Genomic DNA, 24,466 nt, shown 5'->3' with positions numbered 1-24,466 from the left:
AGGCAGAGGCAAGAAGCCACGGCCTGCGCTGCCCCCCTGGTGGCATCCAGGGCAGGAGAATTGGGGGGCTCATCTACGCAGGGCTCACCCCGTGCAAGAAGGCAACAGGCCTGCGTTTGCAGGAAAAGATACCCTCGGGGGTCCTCCAGCTCCTGTTTATTGACCTCTGCCAGAGAGTACACTTGGCCCCAGGCACCTGCTGAATGGAGCCCACACAGCGGCTGCAGGGGGCAGGCAGGGAAGGTGCCTGGGTCACCGGGAGGGGCCAGCTGGGGTGGCGATAAGGGTGTCTCGGCACCCCCAGTCCGAGAAACAGACTGGAGCAGGTGGAGGACGGTCTCGGGTGGCTCGGAGCCGTGCGTGGGGGACGGAGAACCACAGGCAACAGAGACGGACGGCTGAGGGACACCTGGTGCTCATCCCGGGCGGTCCATCCCGGACAGGGCGCCGAGAGGGCACCCGGGAACACGAGACTCCCCAAGCACCCGGCTGGGCTGAGGTCGGTCCCCTGGCCTGTGTCCCATTTGCCATCAGCCCCCTGCAGATCTCCGCCAATCCACGAAGGTTCTACACAGTCCCCTTCTCTCCGCGACGTGTATTCTCCTTTTCCAGAGACTGCGTGGTCTGCCCGCCCCCGCCCCCACCCCACCCCACCCCACCAGGGGCATCCAGCCAGCAGAAGCGCTTTCCCACCACTGCTGCTTCTCCATCCCTGCCTGGAAGGCCCAGTGCTCAGGCCTCCCAAGGGCGACCCTTGTGAAGGGCCCAGCGGGACAGAGTGGGGGTGGGGAGCTGTACGCTGGGGACCAGGGACAGCCAAGCAAATGCCAGGTGCTGGGGTGGCGGTCCCAGCACTGCTCTTTACACACACTTGCGTGCCCACTGCCTCCGTCACTCCTCCCTCCTGCCCTGGAGCAGCCTCCAGTGTGGGGTCCGTGGGGCGACCACCCACTCTCCCGGGCTCTGACTGGAGCCCCCCACCGGCCCCTCTCCCTCCCCAGAGATGTCCTCGGTTCTCCCTGGGAGGGACTCGCGTGCCCTGAAGGCCGGGTGGCCACTTCACCCCAGTGCTGGGGACTCCCTACTGGCCCCCAGGACCACGGAGAGGCCAATGCGGGGTTCACCCAAGCATACCTGGGGGAGGCCCAGAAATCCCGGTCAAAGCTGCCACCCAACTGAGGAAGAGGGCAAGCAGAAATAAAACACAGCTGAAGCCAAGGCAGCTCGACAAACAGCGGACGTGTCTTGCAGCAGGGGGTGCCTCAAAGACCCCATGCGCACAGAAGAGCACCACGTCACAGTCCAAAGGAGGGTCACCCTCCCCAAATGCTAAATGTGCCAGCACCAGAGTGGGAATCAAGCTGGGCCATTGCCCAGGCTGAGGGAGGCAGCTGGGGGGCTGCAGCTCACCCCGAGGGACCCTGCAAACAATGCACAGTGCCCGGTGCTGAGTGCGGCCTCGGATGGGAGAATCTCCCGGGGGAGTGCTCCAGCCCCTGGGAGCGTCCTCCCAGCCGGTGAGCTCAGCGGCTGCAGAGAAGCAGGGCTGACGGGCCCACAGGTGGACGAAAGGGTCTGTGGGTGGGTGAGTGGGCGGCCCACCCTACGTCACACCCAGAAACTTCCTCCGGGGCCTGGGCAGGCCACGTGGCAATGCCACCGTTCTGGGGTCCAGACCCCGTTTCCGGGCGGAGGGGACTTCGCTGATCCAGCTTCCAGTGCTCCAGGGCAGAGACCGCCCAGCAGGACCAGGTGCAGCGGGGGCAAAAGGAAGCTGTCGAAGGGAAAGGTGGGACCTGGGGCGTCTCGGGCCGTCTGGGGCCAGGCAGGCGGGGAACAGGAACAGGGCCCAGTGCCCCGCAGGGCAGACCCCAGAGACCTGGCACTTCACACCCCACCTCCTCCGAGCACCCCGCCCCCCCAGAGCAGCCAGGAGCCCTGCGTCCCGTATGCACCCCTCCCCCACATCTAGAGAAAGGGACGGGGGCTGGAAGCGGTCCTTTCTCCATTGAAGACCCAAGGCCCCCGAGTCGTGGGAGGTCCGAGGAAGGCCCAGAAGGGGCCTGGAGGCTCACCTGGAGGGACATCACACCAGGAGGAGGCTGGGGCTGCGCAGCTGCTGGTACACCTGCAGGAGTCGCTCCGCCGTGGTCCGTGAGCCGGCCTCATCGTCTGTGCTCAGCCGGTCCCGCAGGGTCTGCACCTCCCGCAGCAGCGTCTGCGGGGTGGGGAGGGGGGAATGGGCAGCACTCAGACTCCCCACCTCCCTGCTGGGCACAGCCCCGGCCCCTCTGGGGGAGGCCCATCCTACTTGGGAGGACAGTCCCCACTCCCCAGGTGGCGGGCTGTGAGTCCTGGCAGGCTCCACTGTGCTGAGGAACACCTGAGGCCTGTGCATGTCCCCAGAGGAGCCCAGCCAGGTCCCGCGCTTGCTGGCCAGGCTGGGGGGAGGCCCAGATGAGGGACCTCACCTCGTGGTTGACCTGGATCTGGTGGAGATACTGAACACGGAGGTCGGGTGGGCTGGAGCTCTGGGCAGCCTGTTCCACAACCATCCTCTGGTGGGGGGACAAGGGGCAGGTGGTTGGAGAGGACACTTCCCACCTCCCATCTGGAGGGGGTGCCTGGGGCCCCATCACCTCCGAGGGCCCCTCTGCATTGCCTGCTGCAGCCCCAGCAGGTTACTTGGAAGGAACGTCCTTCTCGCTCCCCGTTCCTCTGCTGCCCACTCCCTCCCTCGTCCTCACAGAGCCCTTCTCTCCTCCTTGGCGTCAGGACTGGCGCCCGCTGCCCTCGCGGGGGCCACCCAACCTGCCCCATTTGCTTTCTGGGGAAACCCAGGCAGCTCCTGGGAGCTCAGATCCAAGCCCCCAGACAGGCTCGGGCGGCGAGGCCCCACCAGCCTCTGCGGCAAAGCACTGACATCCGGCAGGAGATGCCGGCCCGTGGCAGCCGCTGCAGGAAGACCATGTGGGGGGGGGGGGGGGCGGCGACCGTTACGTGGACCACGGTGTCAGCCGACAGGACAGACCGTGGCCTGCAGTCCGCCTGAATGTTCCTATCAAGGGAGCATCTGCAGCTCCCTGTTAGGAGCCAAACCTGCCCCCAGATCCATACGTGGAAGCTGCCCCCAGCAGCTCAGCACATGACTGTCCTCTGAGCTGTGGTCTTTGCCAACGAACAAGGGAAGAGGAGGCCACGTGGGTGGGCCCTAAACCGACGTGAGCGGCGTCCTCGTAAGAAGCGTGCAGACGTGCACAGAGGACAGCCGCGGAAAGACACAGGAGAACACGGCCGTCTGTGCACCACGGAGGCCTCGGCCTCCGGCACGCAATTCCTGCCGTTCGTGCCCAGGCTGTGGTTGTCGTGGCACCTGGACACGAACGTCCCCTCCCTGCCGGTGGTCGGGTCAGCACGCTCCTTCCCGAGCGCCACGTTAAGCGTCAGCCTCCTGGCTGCCGTGCTTGGCATGTCTGGAGACGGCCTGGCAGGAGCGAAAGGACGGTCGAAGAGGCCCCTCTCTGGGCACAGGGAACAAGAACCAATCCGGGGGCTGGTGTCCCCACCAGGCCCACACCCCTCTGACAGCTCGACACACTCGGGACTAGATCCCTGAGCCACATGTGCCACGGTCGGCACATGTGCCATCAGTGTTGCGTGGGGGGACCGCTGGGGTCACAGGCTCCTGAGTAGCGCCCACCTGCCTGGGCTGGTGAGGGCTCCTGGCTCCCCAGGGGGCACTGGAGAGTCTAGACCACCACCACTCAGGTCCTCGTCAAAGCCTAAACACCAAGACCGCGGGTTCTCCGATTCCCAGGTCTGGGATGGGGCCTGGGAACGTGCTCTGGTAAGTTCCAGGGGGAGGCTGGTTCCAGAGCCATACCGCAGAGCTGTCACCATCACCGCAGACCCCTCTATGACTGTCAAGGCCTCGTTCAGAACAAGTGGGAGGAGATAGGCCGGCCAACCTCGGAGCCAGAGCTCTGTCCCGCCAAGGGCACCAGGTGGGAGGTTTCGTTTGGAACCCGAGGACAGCAATGTGACAGCTCGTCCCATGCCAGGTGGCAAAACGGGCCCCAAAGGCGTGTGAGAGGTTGGCCGTCACTCCTGCTTTCTTGGCAGAGACGTGGAGGCTCAGAGTGTAGGCACCTTGTCCCAGGACCCACGTTCGGGGCATCTCGCCAGGGCACGGCCTCTCGGCACAGCCAGGCAAGTTGGGAGGCCTGCACGTGAGCGTGACAGGTAGCACACGGACCGTCCTCTTTTGACGCAGTGCCCACGTGGGTTCGCGGCCGCGCTGGGGGGCCGCTGGCACACCAGATGGCGGTGCGTTACTGAAGCGTCATCAGCAAAGCTGCCCTACTCACCCCTCAGCTGCCCGCAGCTCACCTGCACGACACGAGCACGCACAAGCAAAGAGGAGGGAGGATCGTCCTGCAACACCCACGCAGGCAGCCACGGTCCGCCACGGTCCCATGTTCCCACCACCGCACTCCGACCTCCCGAGCAGGCCCGTGTACCTGCAGACGCCCGATGACGGCATGGTGTGCCTGGCACAGACTGGCCAGAGAGGAGCTCTCCACTCGGATCTCCACGGCCTGCATGGGCCCTGCCGCGCACAGGTGGGTCACCGTCACCTGCAAAGCACGAGGAGCCTCGCTGTCCACGCACCGCCCTGCCCCACCCGAGGGCAACTCTCAGAGGGCCCCAGCTCCCCAGTCTGGGCCGCCCCTCTGCAGCCTGGAAGCGGAGAGGTGCGGGAGGGCTCCCGGGCCTGGGCCTCCCCACCTGCTAACTTGTACCTGAGAGCCCGCCACCTGCACCCGACCAGCAGCGTCCCGTTGGGAACTGCCGTCCAGAAGGCGTCCCGCTCCCGTGGGACGGACTACAGCCACGGCACTCACTCTACAATGCGGTGACCCTGTGCCCACTCCACCGTGGACAGCCCACACCGGGCATCCCGGGTCACCCGGCAGCAAGGTCAGGGTTTCAGAAGTGAAACTGGGAGGGGACCGGGTGCCCAAAGTCAGCCAAGTGCCCCCAGGAAGTTCTGGGCACACCGAGCTCAGGGTGAAGCCCTGGCACAGCACGGGCAGGCCGGAGGCCAGGACGTGCTGCCTCGCTCCCCACGCAGGACCCAACGGCCCAGGGGCGGAGCCACGGTCCTGGAAGTTCTTCCTTCCGCAGCCTGGGATGTGCTGGGTTGCGAGTGCTCACCAGGCCGACTATCCGGCCCTTCCCACCACCTGGGGAGCCACCGTCAGGGCCCGGAATCGGCCCAGGGATATGCCAACCCAGGCACGCTGATCTGTCCTGAAAGGCTGTGCAGTGGGCGGCCCGCCACCTCAGGGACAGGTGTCTTGGCAGCCTGGGCCACTGTGTGAGCCTCCAACGCTGGATTGTGAGAGTCTGCTGGACGCGACCCCAGGCCTGCCACCGGGAGCATCTTGGGAGGGAAGGTGTGTGCGAGAAGCGTGCTGGCAGTTGGTTCCGGGGTCTCAGCGCCCCTGTAGGGCAGGGGTTTGGTGGTTCAGGGCCTGGGGTCAGTGGGGTCCCGGAGTACACACTGTTGCCAAGCAATGCTGGGGCACCTGGCCACGAATTCCAGCAGTGCGTGGGCCCGTCCCCACAGGGGCCTGAAACGCGAGGTCCACGCTGCCACTGGCCCCGCGAAGGCTGTTCCGGCACAAGCGTGGGTCGGGCGGTGCACGTCAGAAACCTCCGGAAGGTTGGCCCCAATACCCTGATTCCTCTCAAGCAGCCCAGAGATGCTGGGGGCTCTCAGACGCCGCTCTGAAAACCACCACTATCGACACGACTTCCCCAGAGAGCTGACCCCTGGCTTGCCTCTCGGACGACAAGGTGGAGGTCAGTGCCGTCGGGGGCCACTCCCCGGACGGAGGACAGCAGTCGGGCCCTCACGACGTCCAGGGCGCTGTTCTCGGCAAGCAGCCACTGCAGGGTGGCACAGCCCAGGGACACGCCTGGTGGAGAGAGGCGCCGCAGGGAGCTCGCACAGGTCCTGGAAGAGGCGGGAGCCCCGCGTCCACAGGCAGGAGCCAGGCCGTCAGCGACACCAACCTGGCTGACCGTCCCCCAGGGCGGCCCTCAGAAGCCCTGCCGACACCTTGATGGTGGCCACCGACGGGGGCGGGAACTTGGCCCGCAGGGAAGCGGGTCCGGCCGGCTCGCCGCCCGGCCCGAGGCACGCTCCCAAGAAGGTGTCCACGGGGTCGCCAGCGGGGCTGCGCGGGCTGGGGGCCTGCGTGGGGGGCGCGGCCAGGCCAGGAAAGCGTAGGCACTGGAGCACGTCCACGGTGTGCTCGCTCAGGGGCAGGCAGACGCCGTCTTGCTCAGGCAACATGTCGGGGGGGCACCCTTGCGAGGAGGGGTCCTCGGAAGAGTCTGGGGGGGCGAGGGCCCCGCCCACAACCTCCCGGAGGCTGTAGTGGAGCGCACAGGACACCGTCACAGGCAGGTCCGGCGCGCCGTCCTCACCGGGACCCAGGGGCAGCGTCACCTCCCGCCGGTCGCCGGGGCCCAGCCGGTCCACGGGGATGGTGTAGGTGGCGGCCGAGCCGGCCGAGTCTGGGTCTGAGGCGCGGGAGCGGGGACGCACCTGCACACACCAAGTCCAGCCCCGGTCCAGACTGAAGCCGCTGCCGTTCTGCAGCCGGCAGGTGGCCGTCAGCACGTCCTGCAGCTGCGCGCGGCTCCAGGCGGTGGCAGTGGTACACGAGATGGGCCTGGGGCCCTCGCGGCTCGCCAGCAGGACGCAGCTCACGTTCATGGCTTCATTGAGGCACACGAGGGCCCGGTTGCGCTGGTCAACTGCCTTCTTCAGAGAAGACACCCTGGAAAGAACGAACACGGCACCTCGGGGACGGGCGAGGAAGCACGGGGGTGGGTGCCGCGTCCGTCCTCCCAGGCCTGGAAGACACCAGGACCCGGCCCCGTGACGTGCGTCCAGAGAGGAGCGGGGGCCTGCCTCGGGGCGGCTCGCCGGCCCCACCCCTACCGGAGCCCTTTCGAAGGTGCCCCCAGCTGTCTAACTGAAGCCCGGCTCTGAGGCAGCAGGACCACAGAGGACAGAGGCTGAAGCTGACGGAACCCCACTCGGCGGGCCTGGCCTAGTCCACCAGGCTCATGGCCACGGCCAACCTCGTCGGGGCCACATGGGCCAGGTGGTGCCACAGCAGGGCTGGCCTCTCCGCTGCGCTCCCGGCCATGTCCTGAGCTGGCCCCTCTGCTCCTCTGCAGCAGTGCTGTGACAGCCCAGGGGACGGCAGGCACGACGGAACGGCCTTAAGCGACAGGGGCCCGGAGCCTACAGACCGTCACCCCGGGCCACACAGAAAGGCGGGTCAGAGGACGAAGCCGCTGGGGCCTTTGCTGAGACGGGGGGGCTGAGACCTCCGAGGAGAGGGGACCCCTGGGGGAGAGCTGAGGCGTCGGCACAGAGAGTCTCCCCGATGGCAGGGAAGACGCGCGAGCAGGGCCCAGGACACGGCGGACGTCCCTCCCGACCTCCGGGATGGGACACGACGCGGCATCTGGGGCTCTCATTGGGGTCAGGGGCAGAGCGACAGGCCTGGCCTGAACCGCCACCGCCACCCAGGATGTCGTCCCCCCCGAAGGATACCAACCCCCAAGGACATGGCACTGGCCTCCACCCGGGCGACAGGCAGCCCAGCCGCTCACCTCTCAGAGACGGTGCCGATTCCGGAGAGCAGCTCCTTAATTTTCTGGCCAGTGTTCACCACTGTCGCTCTGGCGGGGCAGGGCGCCTCGGAGCTCAGGTCCAGGCTACAGGTCATCAGGCGGCCCCTGGCAGACAGGGCCAGGAGCCTGGTGCCACCTGAGGATGGGCACCCACGGGGCCTGGTCAACAGGCGAGAAGGGGCAAATGGCTGGAGGCACGGCACAAATGGGGCCAGAAGCCAGGACCCAGGCGAGAGAGGGGGTCCTGGCGACGGCCCTGAAGAGATGCCGGATGACCAAAGGGCCCTGGACGTGGGCCGGGGGCAGAGCCACTGCCCACATCCACCTCACGCACGCGGCGTGCGGGCCACCGAGTCAGCCCGGTGAGGCTCTACCTTCGACGGGCCACACACGGCAGAACTGCCTCCAGACCGAAGGGTGCCGCACACGCCCCTCGTCCTCACTCCGCACTCGCCGGGGCCTCCCCAGAAGCCGGCTCTCTCTAGCACCCGTTCCGTCCCCTCCCCCACCCCCGGGCTCCTGGGGGGGCTCCTGGGGAGCCTCCAGGAGACAGGCTCCACCTCCTGCGACTTGGCCGCTGGTCCCCCAAGCCCAATGCCGCGGAGGCCCCGGGCCCCGGCCCGAGCTGCAGCAGCCAGAAGGGTGAGGCACAGAGCACGCCCAGGCCGAGCCGCTGCTGGGCGCAGCCATCCACACGACCCTCTCCCTGCGGTAGGGACACTGGTGAGAACCGTCCACCCTGGCGTCACGGGCCTCGTGCACCACGTTAACGAGAGCGCGCACTTGGCTAACCGCGGCGCCGGGCCGACACGGCAAAAACCCTCTGCGGCTCTATCTGGGGAAAACACAGGGGCAGAGTTCCGGGGCGCCGCCCGCACCGGGGCACAGGAGGCTGGCCAGCAGGCCACACGGGAAGCAGGGCAGGCGCCTCCCACCTTCCAAAAACACCACCTGCCCCTCCTTGGACCACCCACCGCAGGAGACCCGTAGGTCACCCAGGTGCAGACCCCACCCGGGCGAGCGGCCGGCTGCCGCCGCGGCCCCCACGGGCCACACGCGACCAGACACCCCGTGACCCAAAGGAAAACAAGTACCGACCCCCAGGCTACTCCAGGCAAGGAAACACCTGCCTGTCAGGTTTACGAAAGGCGCGAAGGAGACGGAGAGGGGAGGACGGGCCAGGTCGCAGGAGAGAAGACAGCCACGCGGAAAATTCCACCCCCCGCCACGACAGGCTCTGGTTTTCCAGGTTTAAGCAGCTGCTCGTACCTTCAGGCACCTCGGACAGCACGGAGAGCGTGACGACGCTGCACACGCTGACGCTGGCTGGACACAGCAGAGAGGGCAGGGTTCCCGGGCCCCTGTCAGGCTGCACGGGGTCCTGGGGGGCACCTCCCCGAGCCAGGTCCACGACACACAGGTCCGAGGGGGTGCTGTGGTACACACGGCTGCCTCCGCCACAGGCTGCACACAGCACAGGCCCCGGGAGCCGGTACTCCTGCAGCTCCGGCACCGGATCCCCCGCCTCATCCCAGCTGGCCTTGACGGCCAGCACCCGGCCGTGGCGACCCAGCGCCACTAGGCAGTCTGGGTGTGTGTCCTCCACGTTCTCGCCCGAGGACTCTGTCCTCAAAGCTCCGATGGAAACAACGGGTTCCTCCAGGTGATGGAGAATCTTGACAAGGGCCTTTGGGTCACCAGGGGCCAACCTGGAGGTGACCAGAGTCTTCAAGACCACGCAGCAGAGCTGGCCATGAGGGAGACCACAGAGGATCACAGGTGATTCCAAGAGGGAGGCGTCAACTCCAAAGAGCAGCCCAAAGAGGGCCCGTTTCAGCGTGAAGCCCCCAGAGCCCGGCATACGGCCACACAGCCCGCTGCAGCCCGGTGGTGACACACAGCACAGCACTGGGAGGAAGTGGGGGGCTGTGGGCTCCCCAAGGCTCCCAGCCAGAGGGCTGGAAGTGGACAACTCCACCTCGCCGATCTGGCCTGGGGGCCTGGCGTCCTCCCCTGGACGAGGACACCGGAACAGCTGTACCTTCCACTGGGCAGGGCCCTGTGCCAGGGTGACCAGTACGTCATCGAGCACAACGAAAGCACACAGTGTGGCGTCAGGGAGGATGCAGGCCTCTGGGTCCACGGGGATCACGGGGCAAGGGGGCTCACCGTCCTCACTGTCCTCATCATTCTTGTCGCTGTCATCCCCGTCATCTTGGCTCACAGACCTTCAAGAACCAGGGGACTGTTGGTCAGAACGTTCGTAAGCTCTCTTCCCAACAAACCGCCAGTGAGCACACGGGGCACAGAGTCTCCACGGGGAGTGACCTTGGTGAGGGGGTTACAGCCCCTCAGCAGTGGGCAGAAGGCCCCCCAGGGAGCAGCTGGTCTGCCCCACTACCTCCCACCTGCCCGCGGACTGTTCTGACCAGTCACCCAGGGACACACGCGTCGGGATGTATCCAGGCTTCCAGAAACGGGATGCCAAAAGAAAATTCTCATCAGTGCAGAACCGTAAGAGCCCCCGGGGCCTAGGATCTGAATCGCGGCCCCCACCTTTTTAAGTCCTAAACCAGCAACGAGCTGCGTGTGTCCAGCCTCTGTACTGGTACCTGGGTGAGGCCTAACTCCTCAACATCGGTCCCCCCCCAACTGACTCGGGGTTCAGGGTGCCTTGGCTGTGACTGCTAACCACAGGGGCCCACCTAAAAGGTGTGTCACAGCAGAGGGGACAGGGTCCTACCTCAGGCTGCACACTCTACAGCCTAGACCTCATTTAGTAAGGGTTCTCCTCCAGCAGGAGCCTGCTAGAGAATGTAGACGCTGGGGGCTGGGGGCACCCAAGACTTCAGAGCCGGCCCCGGGGCCCAGTAGCCCTACAGGGCTGGTGGGTGCTCACTCTGAACCTAATCCAGGGGGCAAGCAGAAGGTACAGGTCGCAGCAGGCACAGAAGCGTGTTTGAGAAGACAGAGGAGGGAGGCCACGGTCCCAGACGACCACAGTCCACCTGAGACCATGTCAGCCTCCGCCATGAGGGCTGCCCAGTGACCCCTCTTCACCTGCTCGCCTGGTCCAACGACACGCAGTAGACGCCTTTCTGGGCGCACAACACGTAGAGCACCCCACGGAGGGCCGAGAGCTCCAGGTGCCACACCCGACCAGGAAACCTGAAGACGGCCTGGACATCGGAGGGAAAGAGGCGTCAGGCCGGCCGCGAGAAGGACCGAGGGGAGGCGGAGAGCGGCACCCAGTCGTTACACAAGCTCCTCAAAAGCGCCGGCCCCTCCCAAAGAACCAGGACCCCCCCCACGTCCAAGTCTCCTCACCCTCGGAACCCTGTCCCCTCGCCCCGCCCCCGCGCCCCGGGTGGCCTGTCCCCCATGTCCTCCCCCGACCCCGGGCTCCAGACACCCGATTCCTCCCCGCATTCCCCGTCCGGGACCCCCGCCAACCCCTCCGCCCGAGAGCCCACCACCACTCCCCGCCCCTCCCGGGCCTGAGGCCCCCGCCCGGCGCTCACGGTCAGCAGATTCCCCTCCTGGTCGTAGACGTAGACGAGCTCGCTCCCGGTGGACACGAAGATCTCGGCGCCGCGGCACAGCACGCGGGGCTTGCCCGCCGCCAGGCCCCCGAGCGGGCAGCGAAAGCCCGCCAAGTACTGGACCCGCGGCGCGAAGCCGGCCATGGTGCCGGCGGAGGCTCGGGGGGCGGGGCGCTTTACGGCCGCCCACGTGGCGGCGCGACCTCCGCCGTAAAGCGGTCCGGACGGGGGCGGGGCGCGGGGGCGGACCCGCGCCGGGTGCCGGGTCCCAGTTTGGGTGGCAGGCGGAGGCCCCGCCCCTGCGAGGAAACTAGTGGGCACAGCGGTTTGGCAAAGGGCCCGCGTGTGTAAAGCCAAACGCGGGGAACCCCAGGGAATCCCGCCCGTGCGCCGCGCGGCCCCAGGCGCCCTCGAAGCGGGGAACGCCGCGGCACCTCCCACGCCGGTGCGGTGCCTCGGGGCTGGTCGGCCGGGACCGAAGTCGCGTCGCGCCTCCCCCGTACGCCGTAGAGCCAGGCAGGGGCCTGAACCCCGGGGAGGGGGTGGGGGGAGGGGCCGGGGCCAGCGTACCGCCTCCTCTGGGCAGACGGTCCGCTCCTAAAGCGATTTTGTGGGGTTCCGGGGAGCGGTTGGACTTCTTGGAGGAGTCCAGGGCTCCCGCAGCCCGGGCGTTCCAGGCCCGAGGACGGGTCACCTCCCTCTGAGCCCACCCCAACCCCAGGGTTTGAGCTAAACATGGACAGAGGTGCCCCTCCCTCCGATCCTGGCCACGAGTCGTTCAGGGTGTGTATTAGTTTGGCTGGACAATGGGGGCAAAGGATCATGAAGAGGAGGGTATGGCTAACCAGAAATCGGTTTGGGGGTGAGGTGAAGCCAGGGCGAGACACCTCTCGTCCCCACCACCCTGGCTGCCCCTCTCTCTCCACATTCCCTGGGGCTTTGGAAGTGCTCACCAGAGAAGAGCCAAGAGCTCTCCTCTGGTTGAGTCAGGAGGCCCCGAGAGTCCCTGAAAGGTGCCTGCAGACGGGAAGGTCAAATACATGCCACTCCTTGCCAGCGGGAAAATCTCCAAAGTCAGAGACCCAGGAGTGAGCGAGGCACCTGCGGGGTGCAGCCTAGCACAGTACGTTGAAGGGGCCAGCGGCCAACTGTTCCCCGGGCGTGGAAGTTAAACTGACCTCACCGAGGCTGCCGTGTCTGCCAACACGCACAGCCGGTGGCAGTTCTAATCGGCCTTGCTGAGGCGGGCACCCCCCCCCCCCCCCCCCCCCAGGGCAGTGGACAGCCACCGCTCCACGGTTTCCGGGTGCTGGGTGGAACACAACGTGACGTGACCCTCGCAGTCTGTCGTTCACCATTTTTGATCCCAGGTGAAGTCTGGGCTGGAAAGAGATCATGGCCTGAGCTGCAGTTGGACTGAGCCACCCAGGTGCCCCATAAGCCTTCATAATTGGGAAGTGGGGGCAGGCTCCTTTCCTGTGCCCAGGGCCCAAGGCCTGTCTGCCGGTCTGACCACTATCCCTCTTGAACTACCCGCTCATATCAGCTCCCATCCCAGTCCTCCCAGGCTGTTCCCCAACACCGAGGGGCTGTCCTACAGAAGATGAGCACGTGGGGAGGTGGATCTAGGAGGTGGGTTGAGCTGGGCAGGACTTCCCCCCCCCCCCCCCCCCCCCAGGTCTGGCCTGGACGGCCAGACCCTCGGCTGGCCAGGACGACCCTGCAGGCGCTGTTGGGCCAGGTCACTCCTCTGTCCCTCTCCCTCTGCTCAGGAGGCCTAGCAGGATCCTGGCCCCAAGCCGGGGAAGCCCACACTGTGATGTGAGAATTTATGAGCAATGCTCTATATAGACAGAGGGGGGCCCTGGGTGCCGACCCCTGGAGTTTACAGACACGACCATAGGGCTGAAGGCCAGCAGCCTCTCGTGGGTGTGCAAGGTGCACGCTCCCGCCAGTGCTCTCTATGCCAAATCTGGGGGCAGTTCAATCTTCCTAAGGTCCGATGACACTGCCAGCCCGGGGGGCGAATCCCTGGTGTGTGCAGGGCGGCAGCGGGCCCTGTCGGGCCCCCTCACAGGCAGCACGTCCCCTCTGCTTGGTTTCCTGAGGTGGGGGTGGCTCCCCTCAGATCCAGCAAGTCCAGCATTCTGAGGCGCCCCAAGGGCCGGGTATGGCAGTGACCCCAACTCGGAGGCCGTGGCAGGTAGTGTGAACCGCACGCTGCTCGGAGCGGCCAGGCCCAGAGGCACCTAGGGCCCCCGACGTCAGCAGGTGCCGTTTTCTATATACTTGTCCAGGGAGCAATGGGTCACGTGGCCCAAGGACCGGGTGGTGCAGAAAGGTGTGCGTGTGAAGGCGGGCCCACGCTCTCCTCTTCCACCGGATGACCCATCGCAAGTCAGTGCCGGGGAGCCCGGGCAGGGGAGAGGGCTCCATACGAGGACAGTGACGAGCAGAGAAAAGCGAAGTCACACAACAGGAAGCCGACTCCGACACAACCTGCAGACAGAAGCTCGGCGCGCAGGGAGAGGCCCCGGGGCCCGGGATGACAAACGGGGAGCCCACGAGTCGCTTCAGGCGTTTTATTGGTTTCCCGGCAGGGCCGGAGTCCAGGTAACGCTAACGCGAACCCAACTGACGCCCACCTGTGAGCCCCAAGCGGAGCTGGAGCGTGAGCACCAGGAGCGGAGCGGTCAGAGGAGGCCGGGGCGGCCAGCCGTGTGCACCTGGGCGGGGGAGCACGCGGTCGCCCCTCGCCTGGTGACGAGAGACGGTGTGCGCGCACGAGGGCAAGGAGGATGCAGGCGGGGCTGGGGGACCCTCCCCGGGGCGAGAGGAGGTGGCTGCACTGCCCACGGCCAAGGCCTCTGGCAGGGCGGCCCCCCCACCCGCATGCTGAGCTGAGTCTATCTATCCGGACGATGAAGTAAAGTGCGTTACTGAACAAAGAGTGACTTGAAACCAGAAGCAGGGAAGTCACAACACTTTTCCTTCGGCTCAGAGACAGAAGGAAACGAGTTCTGCATCTGCCAGAACTTCAGAGTGAGGAGACTGTTGGCTGAAGAGAGACGGAAAGCAGCAGGTGGGTGAAGGCGACACCAGGAGAACCGGCGGGGACGGGCCCGGGAGACACACAGGCTGAGCACGGGGTCCCCCGCAGCCTCGCGTCGGATCGCAGCGGCCAGACGACACGGGGCCACGCTGGCGGGGACTCTGTGGTTCAGGCCGGCCGCTCCGCACCTCTCCCGCCACCCCCACCCCCAACCGATGGCTCTGAGGCCAGACCCACCCCAACTGGCCCCTGGCCTGGAGAGCAGACAAGTCTCGTGTGCCCCACGCCCGGCGGACTCGGAGGTTCCGGGCACAGCCCTTGCCACAAAAGCAGCCAACACTCAGAGAACGGGGCTCTCTGTCCACAGTGCCACGGGTAAGGGAGGGTCACACAGGCCCGCCTCCCACCCCCGGGGCAGAGACATGAAGTCCTCAGCACGGTCTGCGTCCGGGCCGGCCTCTCGTGGGCATCGTGCAGCGAAGAGACGTGGCCGGCATTAAGGCAAAGAGGCATCAGGGTGCCGCCCACAAGTCCCCGGGGACCCCAGAGCACACGTGCAAGGTCTGACCTCGACCCCTGGCAGCGGCCCTCCCTACAGGCCGGCCCCTGCTCTCTCACGCAGGCCTGCCGCAACGGCCACACGCCACGCAGGCGGCTGGGGGCCGGCAGGGCAGTGGGAGGAAACGGTGTACAGGGCAAAGCGGGTCCTGGACAACCCAGCTCGCCCCACGCAGGCCTGGTCCGAGGCCTCGGGGTGGGGTGGGGGGAGGCGATCCTCGGCAGAGCCACCGCCGCCCTCCTGCTGGTCCACCGAGTCCGCAGCTGTGGCGGCTGTGTGGCTTGGCAGAAGAGTCTCAGGCACTGAGGTTTACTTCCAAGAACTGACTGTGGGTTCCTGTCCACCCTCGCCCACCCTGTGCCCACCCTGTGCCCACTCCCAGGGACTCGGTATGGGAGGGCAGGAAGTGGAAACTAGTCTCTCTCACTCCCCTTTTATGTTGTTTTTACCTTAAAAAGAAATAAATAAAAGTCTTCCGGGCAGAAATTACTGATAACTGTTATTACAACCAACGCAGACTTTAAAAAGCCCCACCTGGATGTCTGGTGAGTGCGAGAAGGGTGGGCAGCAAACTAAGCCGCAGATCAAGCAAACGGTGGGTCGGCGAGCCCGGTCCTGCTCACGTTCCGCCAGACGGCGGCTGCTGGCAGGGGAGGAAGAGGCCTCACGGGCAGGGTCTGCCCAGAGCGACAGGTACGGTGGCCACCAAAAACCCCCAACCAGAACCACGGGAGGGGCAAGAACAAAAAGCATCCAAAGGGAAGGGAAGAGAAAGCTGGATGGTGGCAGTAAGGCCTCGGCGTCCCTCCCAACCCCAGGTGACGATTCCAAGGCGCCAGGGGCCTTCCATCACCTCGGAGGCCGGCGCGGGGCGTCTGGGGGGGGGGGCGGGGGGGGGGAGGGAGACCACCGTGCCGCTCCGCTAGGAGGCTGCTGCCAGCCCGCAGAGCGCCAGGCTGGCTCTCCCTCCACGGAAGCCTGGTGCTGAGAAGCTTCGTGGGTCGGAGACCCCAGCGCAGCCCCCCTGCCCCGCCCTTCAGGGCTGCCCACCGCGGGGCGACGGTTGCAATGATCCCGGCTGCAGAGAGAGGCTGCGGTGGGCCGAGTCCTGCCAGCAGGGGCCGGGGGCCCTAGGTCCTAGGGAGGCTACACATCTCGCAGTGGCCGGTGCCCGGCTGGTTCATGAAGGTGCAGTGCTGACAGGCCCACATGGCGGCCGTGGCAGCGTGCGTGGAGCCGCCCACGGCTCCATACTCCTGGAGGCCTGGAAGCTGCACTCCGACCGTGCCTGTGGGGGGAGAGAAACGGCCACTCGTCGTGGTTCGTCGGTAGCGGGTGGGGCGCGGCGGGACGCCCCACCCGCCCCAGAGCTCTCCTGCACCGCCCCCAGAGCAAATGGGGGCTCGCAAAGAAAGCACTACAGGTAGGGACGGCCTGGGTGCCAGGACCCCCGCTGCGAGTCCCCTGCTCGCACACAGGACCCCACTAAATACACGACACCGTTGCCCTCAGAACCCGAAGCCGTCACCGGTGACCAACTCTACCCCACCGCCACCCTCCTCGTGTGCCGTGTCCGTGGCGCCCTCCTTCCTCCTGCTGCGTGTGGGCTCTTTGTGAGAACACCGGTGCTGGCTACCCACTTCCCTGGCGATGGCCATCTGGGTCGTTGACAGTTCCGAGCCATTACCAACAAAGCTGCCGTCAACATGCTTGCACGCACCTCCGCGTGGGCCCGTGTTTTCACGTCTCGGGTGAAAACCTAGGAGCAGGCTCGCCGGATCCCAGAGGAAGTGACCGTTTACAAAACGCGGCCAGACGGCTCTCCCGTCCTCACCAGCGTGGGCGAACCCGCGAGCACGTAACACTGCCAGTTTCTCGTCTCAGCCACTCTGCCGAATGGGTAGCGGTCTCTTGTTTATTGCACTTTGCGTTTCCCTGACGACTAACGATGGTGACCGTCGCCGTTACCTCTTTCTGTGAAATGTCTCGCCCGGTTGTTGTTTTTTTAAATTCGAGGATGGGTGACGTACAACTTTCTATTAGTTTGGGTGCCCAACACGGTGGCTCGCTGGTCCTGTACGTTACCCAGTGCTCCCCCCACGTTATCACAACATCCCTGACCGTTCCCCGTGCTGTGCTGGTCAACCCCGTGCCCAGTCCCTCTGGGCATTCCTGGGCTGACGCCGAGGGCCCCGGAATATTCAAGCTGTTGCCATCCACATTCCCGTGTGAAGGATTCGAACGGAACGGTGCCGGCGTGGGGGCCACGGGGACCAGAGACTTACACCAGGGGCTGAGCGCCGCTGGCTGGCACCAGACCGCCGTCCTCCCGAGGACACGAGGCTGCAGGCCTACGTTTTCGGGAATTTGGTGGGAAGACCTTGTCCTCTGCCTCAGAATATACGAGCCGTGTTTCAGAACGCCAGGGCAAGAGTAAAGGCACGTGGAGCCGGCCGCGTCACTGGTCCGTCAGAATCGTATAGGAAAAAACCTGACGAGCAGCGCAGCACAACAAATACGAGGCCCTTCGGGCCCCCGATCCCCCGGGGACCTTAGCGTCGAGAGAGAACAAGAGCTCTCCACCTGGGTGCCCTCACAGCGGAGACTCCACTGGCTCTAAGATCTACCCGCTGCACTGAGCCAACGCTACAGACACCCCCTATGTGTATTTGCCAAGCCGTGTGAGGAGGGCGTTCCAGAGCTTCTCAAAGCCACAGGGCGAAGGGCTGCACCGCGGCCACCACTCTCAGTGCTCGGCCGGACGGCTCGGCCACAGCGTAGCACCTGCCCGGAAGGAACCACAGACGGAAGGCTCTCCCGGGGCAGCGTGCCGACTCAGGTTCCGAGACACAGATCCCCACATTCTCTTCGGAACACTTTCCCTCCTTATCCATCGAGAAAGTTCGGAGGACCAGCAGAAAGGAGGGGAAAAGGAAAAGGCTGACGCCAAAGGGTTCTGGCCTTTCGGCACTTACGTGAATGTGAGGTTTCCGTGTATCTAAAATAAGGGCTTTCGAATTGCTCCCAAGACGCTGGACGCTTAGCAGATCCCCCATGTACATGTGGGTGCGTGCACGGAACTGTATCCCAACGATCCGGGTGACCTTTACAGCACGCACGTTACGGCAACGAGAAGGTCCGTGCTCGTGTGATGGCCCGGGACACCCGTCGGGGCGCACCGGGGGGTCCGGCTCCCAGGACATAAGCAGCTTCGCCTGGGCTCTAGCGCTAGGAGTATGAGAGCAGGACCCTCGGGACTGAGGAAAGGGAGGACACTTACTGCAGAGCTGCTCGATGGTGGCCCACTGTTCGGATTTCTTCCACGTCTGCGCGAGCTCCTCATTTCTGGTCCTCACAGCCTCCAGCAACAAGCTGATGCTGTCCTGCAAGAACCCAAAACCGAAGGCTCCAACCGGCTTTGCCTATGGTGGGCACACTCCGCTTAATAGGCTGCTTCCTATTAACCGTATGCCGGGAAACCTCAAGACACTCTTCAAAGGGAATGTAGAGAACCTCCCAGGCCGTCACCATGAAACAGAATACCACACACCTAGGTCTATACATCTACGTGCTGAATTTTAGTGCTAAAATTTAAGTTCTTCCCAAATAGCCCTAACGTGCTGCTCTCTGTCCTAAGCCAACCAGCGCTCTCAGCCACCGGACACTGAAGCTCACATTCCTTACCCTGAGGGCTCGGATGCACAGACAGGCGCCTGTGGCCGTGGGGTCCACCCTCCACCCTCACGCTTCTCCCTGGAGGCTCTCTACCTTCTCAACCAAGTCTGTAAAAATGCTCTCTAGATCCCAGGCCTCCAGGGTCAACGTGCAGAGAATTAAAATAGTTTATACATTGAGAATCTATAAGAGAGCTTTGGGGGCTCTCAGGAGCTCCCCGGAAAAATGTTTTCCAGCAGGTGACCGCCAAACAGTACGTGTTTACTGGCGAGGAGGCCGTGGTGTGAAGAGCCCAGGCTTTCGTCACCTGTCCAACCGGACCGGCAGTGGCTACACTTGGGGCCGGGGGGGGGGCCGCTCTCTGGGTTTAACAAGGCAGGCAAAGAAAGCCAGTGGGGAGTCTCGGGGTGCCTGATATCAAATACCAGAAGTGGGCAGTTCGGGGACAAAATACAGACACAAGATAAACCCAGCAGGACCCGAGAACGGCTATAGGCCACCTGACATAGGAGAACAGTGGGGAGGGAGGGGCATCTCCTCTCCTCTCTGTCACCTGCAGGGAATGTGTTGAGTCAGTGGCTCAGAAAGAATTCGTCCCCCTCTCTCTGGTGTTTCCTTGGGTCTCCGACAGAAAGAAGGCACAAAATAAGTAGGGGCCTCCTGGCTGGACCCACTGACCACCGCCTACCGCCCCCTACCCCCGCAATGCTCAGATGGCAGCCAGTGTCGGTGACAGACGCCCTCTTCTCCCTGACGGCATGCCTTAAAAATGCCAACTATGCAGCTGTGCACTCAGGGTCTGGACGCTGGCCAACCTTCTGGGCCTAGGTGATAAAACCAAAGCTGATTCAGGAGGAGGCGAGAGATCAGTAAGAAGCAGAGGCTAGGATTCCAAAACCGTTAGGACAGAAATTATGTAAATGGTTGATCTCTAAAGCTCCACGCTAGAGGACACGGAGCTCACTATTGTCTGCTTCCCACGGGATTATAACAAACGAAGCTGTCCTTCATCACGGGGGGGGGGGGGGGGCAGACACTTAAAACAAGTTGTTTCAGTGCAAATGCTTCGTGTCAAATCCATCATTCTACCGGCAAGCCCCTTGTGAAAAGCCACCGCCCGCAGGACGTAAGGGGGACTGCGACCCGGCTTCCCAGCCACGCTCTGGCTTGAGAGGAAAAGCAGCGTCTCTTTATAGCCAATCCCGCCCGAGGACTACAAAGCCAGGTGCTCGGCGGGCGCGCACACGCAGGCCGGGCCCGTACCTGCAGAGGCATGACTTCATTGGTGACCAGAAAGAGCAGGAGATGGAAATCCGAGATGGTGTCCAGGAACACGGAGGAAGTATTCTGGGACAGGTAGGTGGCCAGACTGTGGAAGTCCTAGAGTGGTGAGGCAGAAGGACGCAGTGAACGGGAGCATGCTGTGGCCACCCCACTGCCCAGACAGCTGTCCGTCTCCGCCTGGGCCACGGCCGAATGCAGGGTGCGGACACACACCTCTCCCATCTCGTTCTACGGCCACCGACGGGGACCCAGGCATAGGGACGCACGTGGCCGCGGCACAGGCTGTGGCCCTCGGCACACGTGACGCATCGAGGGACGTGCAAGGGAGCGCGTTTATAAAGCTGACCCAGCTGGGAGACGCGTTCAAAAAAAGACACGTCCAAGTGGAGTGGGCTGCGGGAAGGGCCCACTCCGGGGCGAGACGACTGGTCTGTGCTCCCTGTGCAGCCGCGCTGTTGACTGGGGCAGCGTGACTGCGATGAGGAGTAACTATGTGTGCGAGTTGGGGGGATTATGAGACGCCGCGCCTTCGGCAAAACTCAAAACAGGACGTTCAAGAGAGCCACCCGGTAAGTGGCTCTGCACCGCTACAAGCGGCCCGGGTCCCCGCACAGACAGATGCACCTAGGAACAAACGTGTCCCGGACCATCCGTGTGGCAGCACGAGGCAGCTTCAGCAATTCCGCACGGCCTCCGCCGTGCCTCAGAGGAGGGGCCGCCGCGCAGGACGTGGCGGGAAGCCCAGGCGGCCGGGCCGCCCGAGGCCCACGCGGCAGGATGACAGAGCAAAGAGAGACATCTCCACAAAGACGGGACGCTGGTCAACAAACAAATGACACAAAAGTTGTTGGGAGAGGACACAAGTGGTGAATAGATCTGGGGAAAAAAAGAAGTCAGCCGACCACGGCTCTTCCGGCAGATCCACAGGCCTGGGGCCTCCGAGGATTTGCCTCTGTGGGGATTCATCAACCCCACTCCAGAGAGGGTGTCACGGTGACCAACAGCGTCTCGAAAAAAGTCCCAGCTGGTGGTTCTGCCATAAGAATCAATCGGGAGAGTGTAAAAGCTTGGTACTTTCTGGGAAAACGACACTGACACCAGATAAACAAGCGGCAGTTACTTTAAATTATGTTTGTAAAGAAAAGAGCTTACCTGTGTCTCACCCAACACGTCCCGGTTCTCAATAGGAAACGGATTTTGCGAAATAGAAAAAGTATAAACTGGATCCTTGGGGAAAGTTGTTGTGATCTAATGAACAAAAACACAAACCCACCGTCACTTGTGTGCCAACGGGCGAGGGCGGCCCTCAGGTGCCACGAGCAGCGACGCCCTCCCCGAGCTCCGAGTCCCTCACGGCCGCGGAGGCCCGACTGCTCCACGCTGGACGCAGCGGTTACCCGCTAACGACACGCCTAAGTGAGACCCCTGATGCTCAGGACTCTGGGAAGCAAACCGAAGAATCGTTTTTGACGATTTCTAGGACCGTGCCATTTGCGGGCAGTTTCTGTAAGCCGACGATAAGCCAGAGGGTGCGCCGTGGGAGCGCCACGGACGCGGCTGGGAGGACTCTCAGGGGCAGCCCGCGACGGTCTGAGAGGCGCAGTGACCTCCAGAGAGCCCGCGGCACCACTGCACGGGGCCAGGACACGTCCAGGCCGCGAGGGAGCCGCTGCTCAGCCCCGAGGCGCGGCGCACGGCGATCCCGCTCCCCATCAGACGGGCTGGAGTCAAGAATGTGTGTCCGGGGGGGAACCTAAACTCTTCATTTGGCTCAGACGTGCTTTACTAGCAACAGAGAGCATTTTAAATCCGGCACACAGTCGACGGAAACTACAGGACAGTGGTAAATGCGCAATAACCGATACAAATACCGTTTTCACTCCTCCGGGCAGATGCTCCCCCGCCCCAAAGTGCCACATTTTGGTTGACGCAGCTTTTCCTCTGCAACGCGACACCAGCGGCAGCGGATTACACGTCGTCCAGATTTAGAGCAGCTATTCTGGTTCCTTCGGGACTATTTCTCGGGAATGAAAGTGTCGTTCTGGTCTGCTTTCTGCATCGGCGAAGGCAGCGGGCTGTCTGGGGCTGGCCCGGGATGTGCTGTGACTGTGCCAGCAGGCTCAAGGACAAGCCGAGCCGGCAGCAGCATCTGAGACCAGAGCCCTGATGGTCTTGAAGATTTTTTTACTTTTTAAAACAATTGTTTAAAGTTTATGAATTTATTTTAGGAAAGAAAGAGTGCGAGCCAGCAGGGGAGGGGCAGAGAAAGGAGAGAGAGGGAGGGAGAGAGGGAGAGAGGGGGAGAGAGGTGGAGAGACAGGGAGAGAGAAGAAGAGAGAGGGAGAGAGAGAGAGAGGGAGAGACCCAAGCAGGCTCCACTCCTCGTTGTGGGGTTCCATCTCACGACCACGCAACTGTGACGTGAGTCAAAATCCAGAGTCAGATGCTCAACCGAGTGAGCTGCCCAGGCACCCCAACTGAACAATTTGTCGATTTTTACTTTTATTTTTGTTTATTTTTGAGACAGAGAGGACGTGCATGAAAGCAGGTGAGGGGCAGAGAGAGAGAGGGGGACGAGGGATCTGAAGTCAGCTCTGCGCTGACAGCAGCGAGCCCGACGCGGGGCTCGAACTGACGAACCTCGACATCATGACCTAAACCGAAGTTGGATGCTTAACCGACTGAGCCACCCAGGCGCCCCACTTAAAGATGTTATTTTTACGTAATTTCAGCACCCAATGTGAGGCTTAAACTCACAACCCTAAGGTTAAGAGCCACACCCTCTACCGACTGAGCCAGGCTGGCACCCAGCCCACTCATCTTTTACTGATGAGAGCATGTAGCTGTGTGGACTCCAGCCCCGGGGCCACGTACTGGCTGTGTGGCCTGTCAGCTGCGGACAGATCCTAGGCCTCACTCTGTCCCTCTGCAAGACAAAGACAGCCCAGAGCGCCTACAGTCACCAAGGTTCAGACACGCAAGCCTGCATTATTAGTCTCAGCCTCTGTCCTTGCTGCAGAGACAAAGGTCTGTGGACTGTGCAGTGCTCCCCCTTCGGGAGGCAGAGACAGTGGTGGACGAGCACAACAGGGCACCTCCCAGGCCACGGATGTGGAATTAAGAGATGTCTGTGCTAGACTTGTAACCTCCCCTTAGAGCCCGGCCGAACCAAAGTGCCCTGGGCGGTTTGTGAATATCTCAGACACCGGAGAGGGGTGCAGTGAGCCCAGCACCTCGTCTCCTGTTTCGGTGCCCCCCACCCAGCCAGTTTCAGGTCATCTGGCCAATGCCCGGCAGCCTCCACAGCACATCCACGGCATTCCGGGTACCGAGGCCCATCCCTCCTCTTGCGTGACCTCAGTGGCCCGGTCACGAGGTTTGGGGACATCAGACAAGCCTGGTCGGGCGTGGGGCTGGAGATGGCCGTCTGGTCTGGACACCTGCTCTCAAGGGACTGTTCCAGCCTCCCTCCACAAGAACAGAGAGCTCAGGTGTCCCAGGGCGCAACGTTCCCTTACAACCAAGCTCACTGACACAGCACACTAAGCAAGAACTCGGTTCTTTTCTAAAAGGAAAGGGGTGGGGAGGCCACGGGGAGGGGAGACCTCAGAAAGCTGGCTTTAAATCATGCCGACCCCTCCTAAGTGTATGTTCCGTCAATCTGTTTTCATCTTAATTACACCCTAGGTAGTCTAACAAACAGATGCCTTTACGGCCTAGGTAATAAATATGTTCTCGGGAGCCGTCAACTGGAATGGAGCACCGGTGGGCTTGGCTCACGGGGACCTGCTGCTCCAAATGCAATGATGTTTTACAGCCTGAATCACGTGCCCTTCCTGAGTCCAAACACGGCCGAAGAGATCCTGGCCGGAAGCAGTCAGGAAACGAGCCGCTGCCCATCCCCTTGGGACGGAGCCGGCTGCTGCAGATGCCTCGGGCACTGGAGCCCTCTGTGGCGCTCTGGCCGGGGGCCACACCTCCCGCAAGGAGCAGAGCCTGGATGGTGGAGCCAGCTGCCTCCTTGGCTCCCGGAGCTCTGCCCAGGAGAGCACCCGCCGACTCACCCGAGGACAGTCACAGCCGCGTGCCCCCGGGACTGACTCAGGTGAGGCGGCCCACCACGAGCCCGGCCTGGCAGCCGCACCGTGACCAGCACAGCACCGAGCACGCCGAGCATGGAGCCACGCCGGGCTGGCTGGCTGATCTCCAGAGGCCGCCTGGCCAGGTCGCCGGTCCAGGGTTGCATTTTTGTCAGGGAGAGGTAAACCCTAAGTTGTTTTTAAGGAAGTAAAAAAACAAGCTGGAAGAAAACCCCCGTAAAGTCACCAGCTTTTCGGGGATGACAGGAGCTCAGGGATTCATATGCTTTCTGTGTGGCTGTCCCGGGCCAGGTAGAGGGGCGGCTGTCCACGTCGCAGCCGCCACTGCACGCAGCCCCCACCCAGCAGCCCGGGGGGGGTGGACGACACACACTTACGTCTATGATCAGATACTCCACGGGAAGGGGCCGGGCCAGCTGGGTGATCTCATTGCCAAACTTGTCTATGTCCTGAAACGGGAAACAAAAGCGAGAGGTGTGAGCAAGGGTTTGCTGACCAGTGACACGGCTGGCCTCTCACAGGCTTGTCTTAC

The 24,466-nt window shown here is 63.6% G+C and overlaps 2 protein-coding genes across 2 annotated transcripts in view; both read right to left on the bottom strand.

Moving 5' to 3' along the window:
• Window positions 1-1,224: 1,224 nt before the first annotated feature.
• FAAP100 (FA core complex associated protein 100) lies at window positions 1,225-11,423 on the bottom strand. Its single transcript, XM_049635505.1, has 10 exons — window positions 11,244-11,423; window positions 10,783-10,901; window positions 8,992-9,950; window positions 7,702-7,858; window positions 6,082-6,854; window positions 5,848-5,984; window positions 4,521-4,637; window positions 2,472-2,558; window positions 2,076-2,218; window positions 1,225-1,774 (listed from the first exon to the last, which is right to left on the bottom strand). The coding sequence occupies exons 1-9, from the start codon at window positions 11,406-11,408 to the stop codon at window positions 2,087-2,089; spliced, it is 2,646 nt and encodes an 881-aa protein (XP_049491462.1). The 5' UTR covers window positions 11,409-11,423; the 3' UTR covers window positions 1,225-1,774; window positions 2,076-2,086.
• A 3,869-nt stretch (window positions 11,424-15,292) lies between these two features.
• NPLOC4 (NPL4 homolog, ubiquitin recognition factor) overlaps window positions 15,293-24,466 on the bottom strand; it is a 59,369-nt gene continuing 50,195 nt past the window's right edge. Inside the window, exons 14-18 of the mRNA XM_049638119.1 lie at window positions 24,312-24,383; window positions 20,987-21,082; window positions 19,814-19,930; window positions 18,156-18,258; window positions 15,293-16,163 (exon numbers count right to left, since the gene is read on the bottom strand). Coding sequence (XP_049494076.1) covers window positions 16,006-16,163; window positions 18,156-18,258; window positions 19,814-19,930; window positions 20,987-21,082; window positions 24,312-24,383 — 546 coding nt within the window. The 3' untranslated portion in view covers window positions 15,293-16,005. The remainder of the gene's footprint in view (window positions 16,164-18,155; window positions 18,259-19,813; window positions 19,931-20,986; window positions 21,083-24,311; window positions 24,384-24,466) is intronic.

This window comes from Panthera uncia, chromosome E1, assembly GCF_023721935.1.
Source record: "Panthera uncia isolate 11264 chromosome E1, Puncia_PCG_1.0, whole genome shotgun sequence".
Classification (NCBI taxonomy): domain Eukaryota; kingdom Metazoa; phylum Chordata; class Mammalia; order Carnivora; family Felidae; genus Panthera; species Panthera uncia.
Note: the sequence above shows the minus strand (reverse complement) of the source record. Positions and strands in the feature narration are given on the sequence as shown.

Coding starts and splice junctions, on each gene's coding strand:
- FAAP100 (XM_049635505.1), bottom strand. CDS start 11,408: ATGGCCGGCTTCGCGCCGCGGGTCCAGTACTTGGCGGGCTTTCGCTGC. Junction 5,985..6,081: donor CCTGGGGGACGGTCAGCCAG/GTTGGTGTCGCT, acceptor TCTCTCCACCAG/GCGTGTCCCTGGGCTGTGCC. Junction 2,559..4,520: donor CCGTCATCGGGCGTCTGCAG/GTACACGGGCCT, acceptor TCCCCCCACCAG/AGGATGGTTGTGGAACAGGC.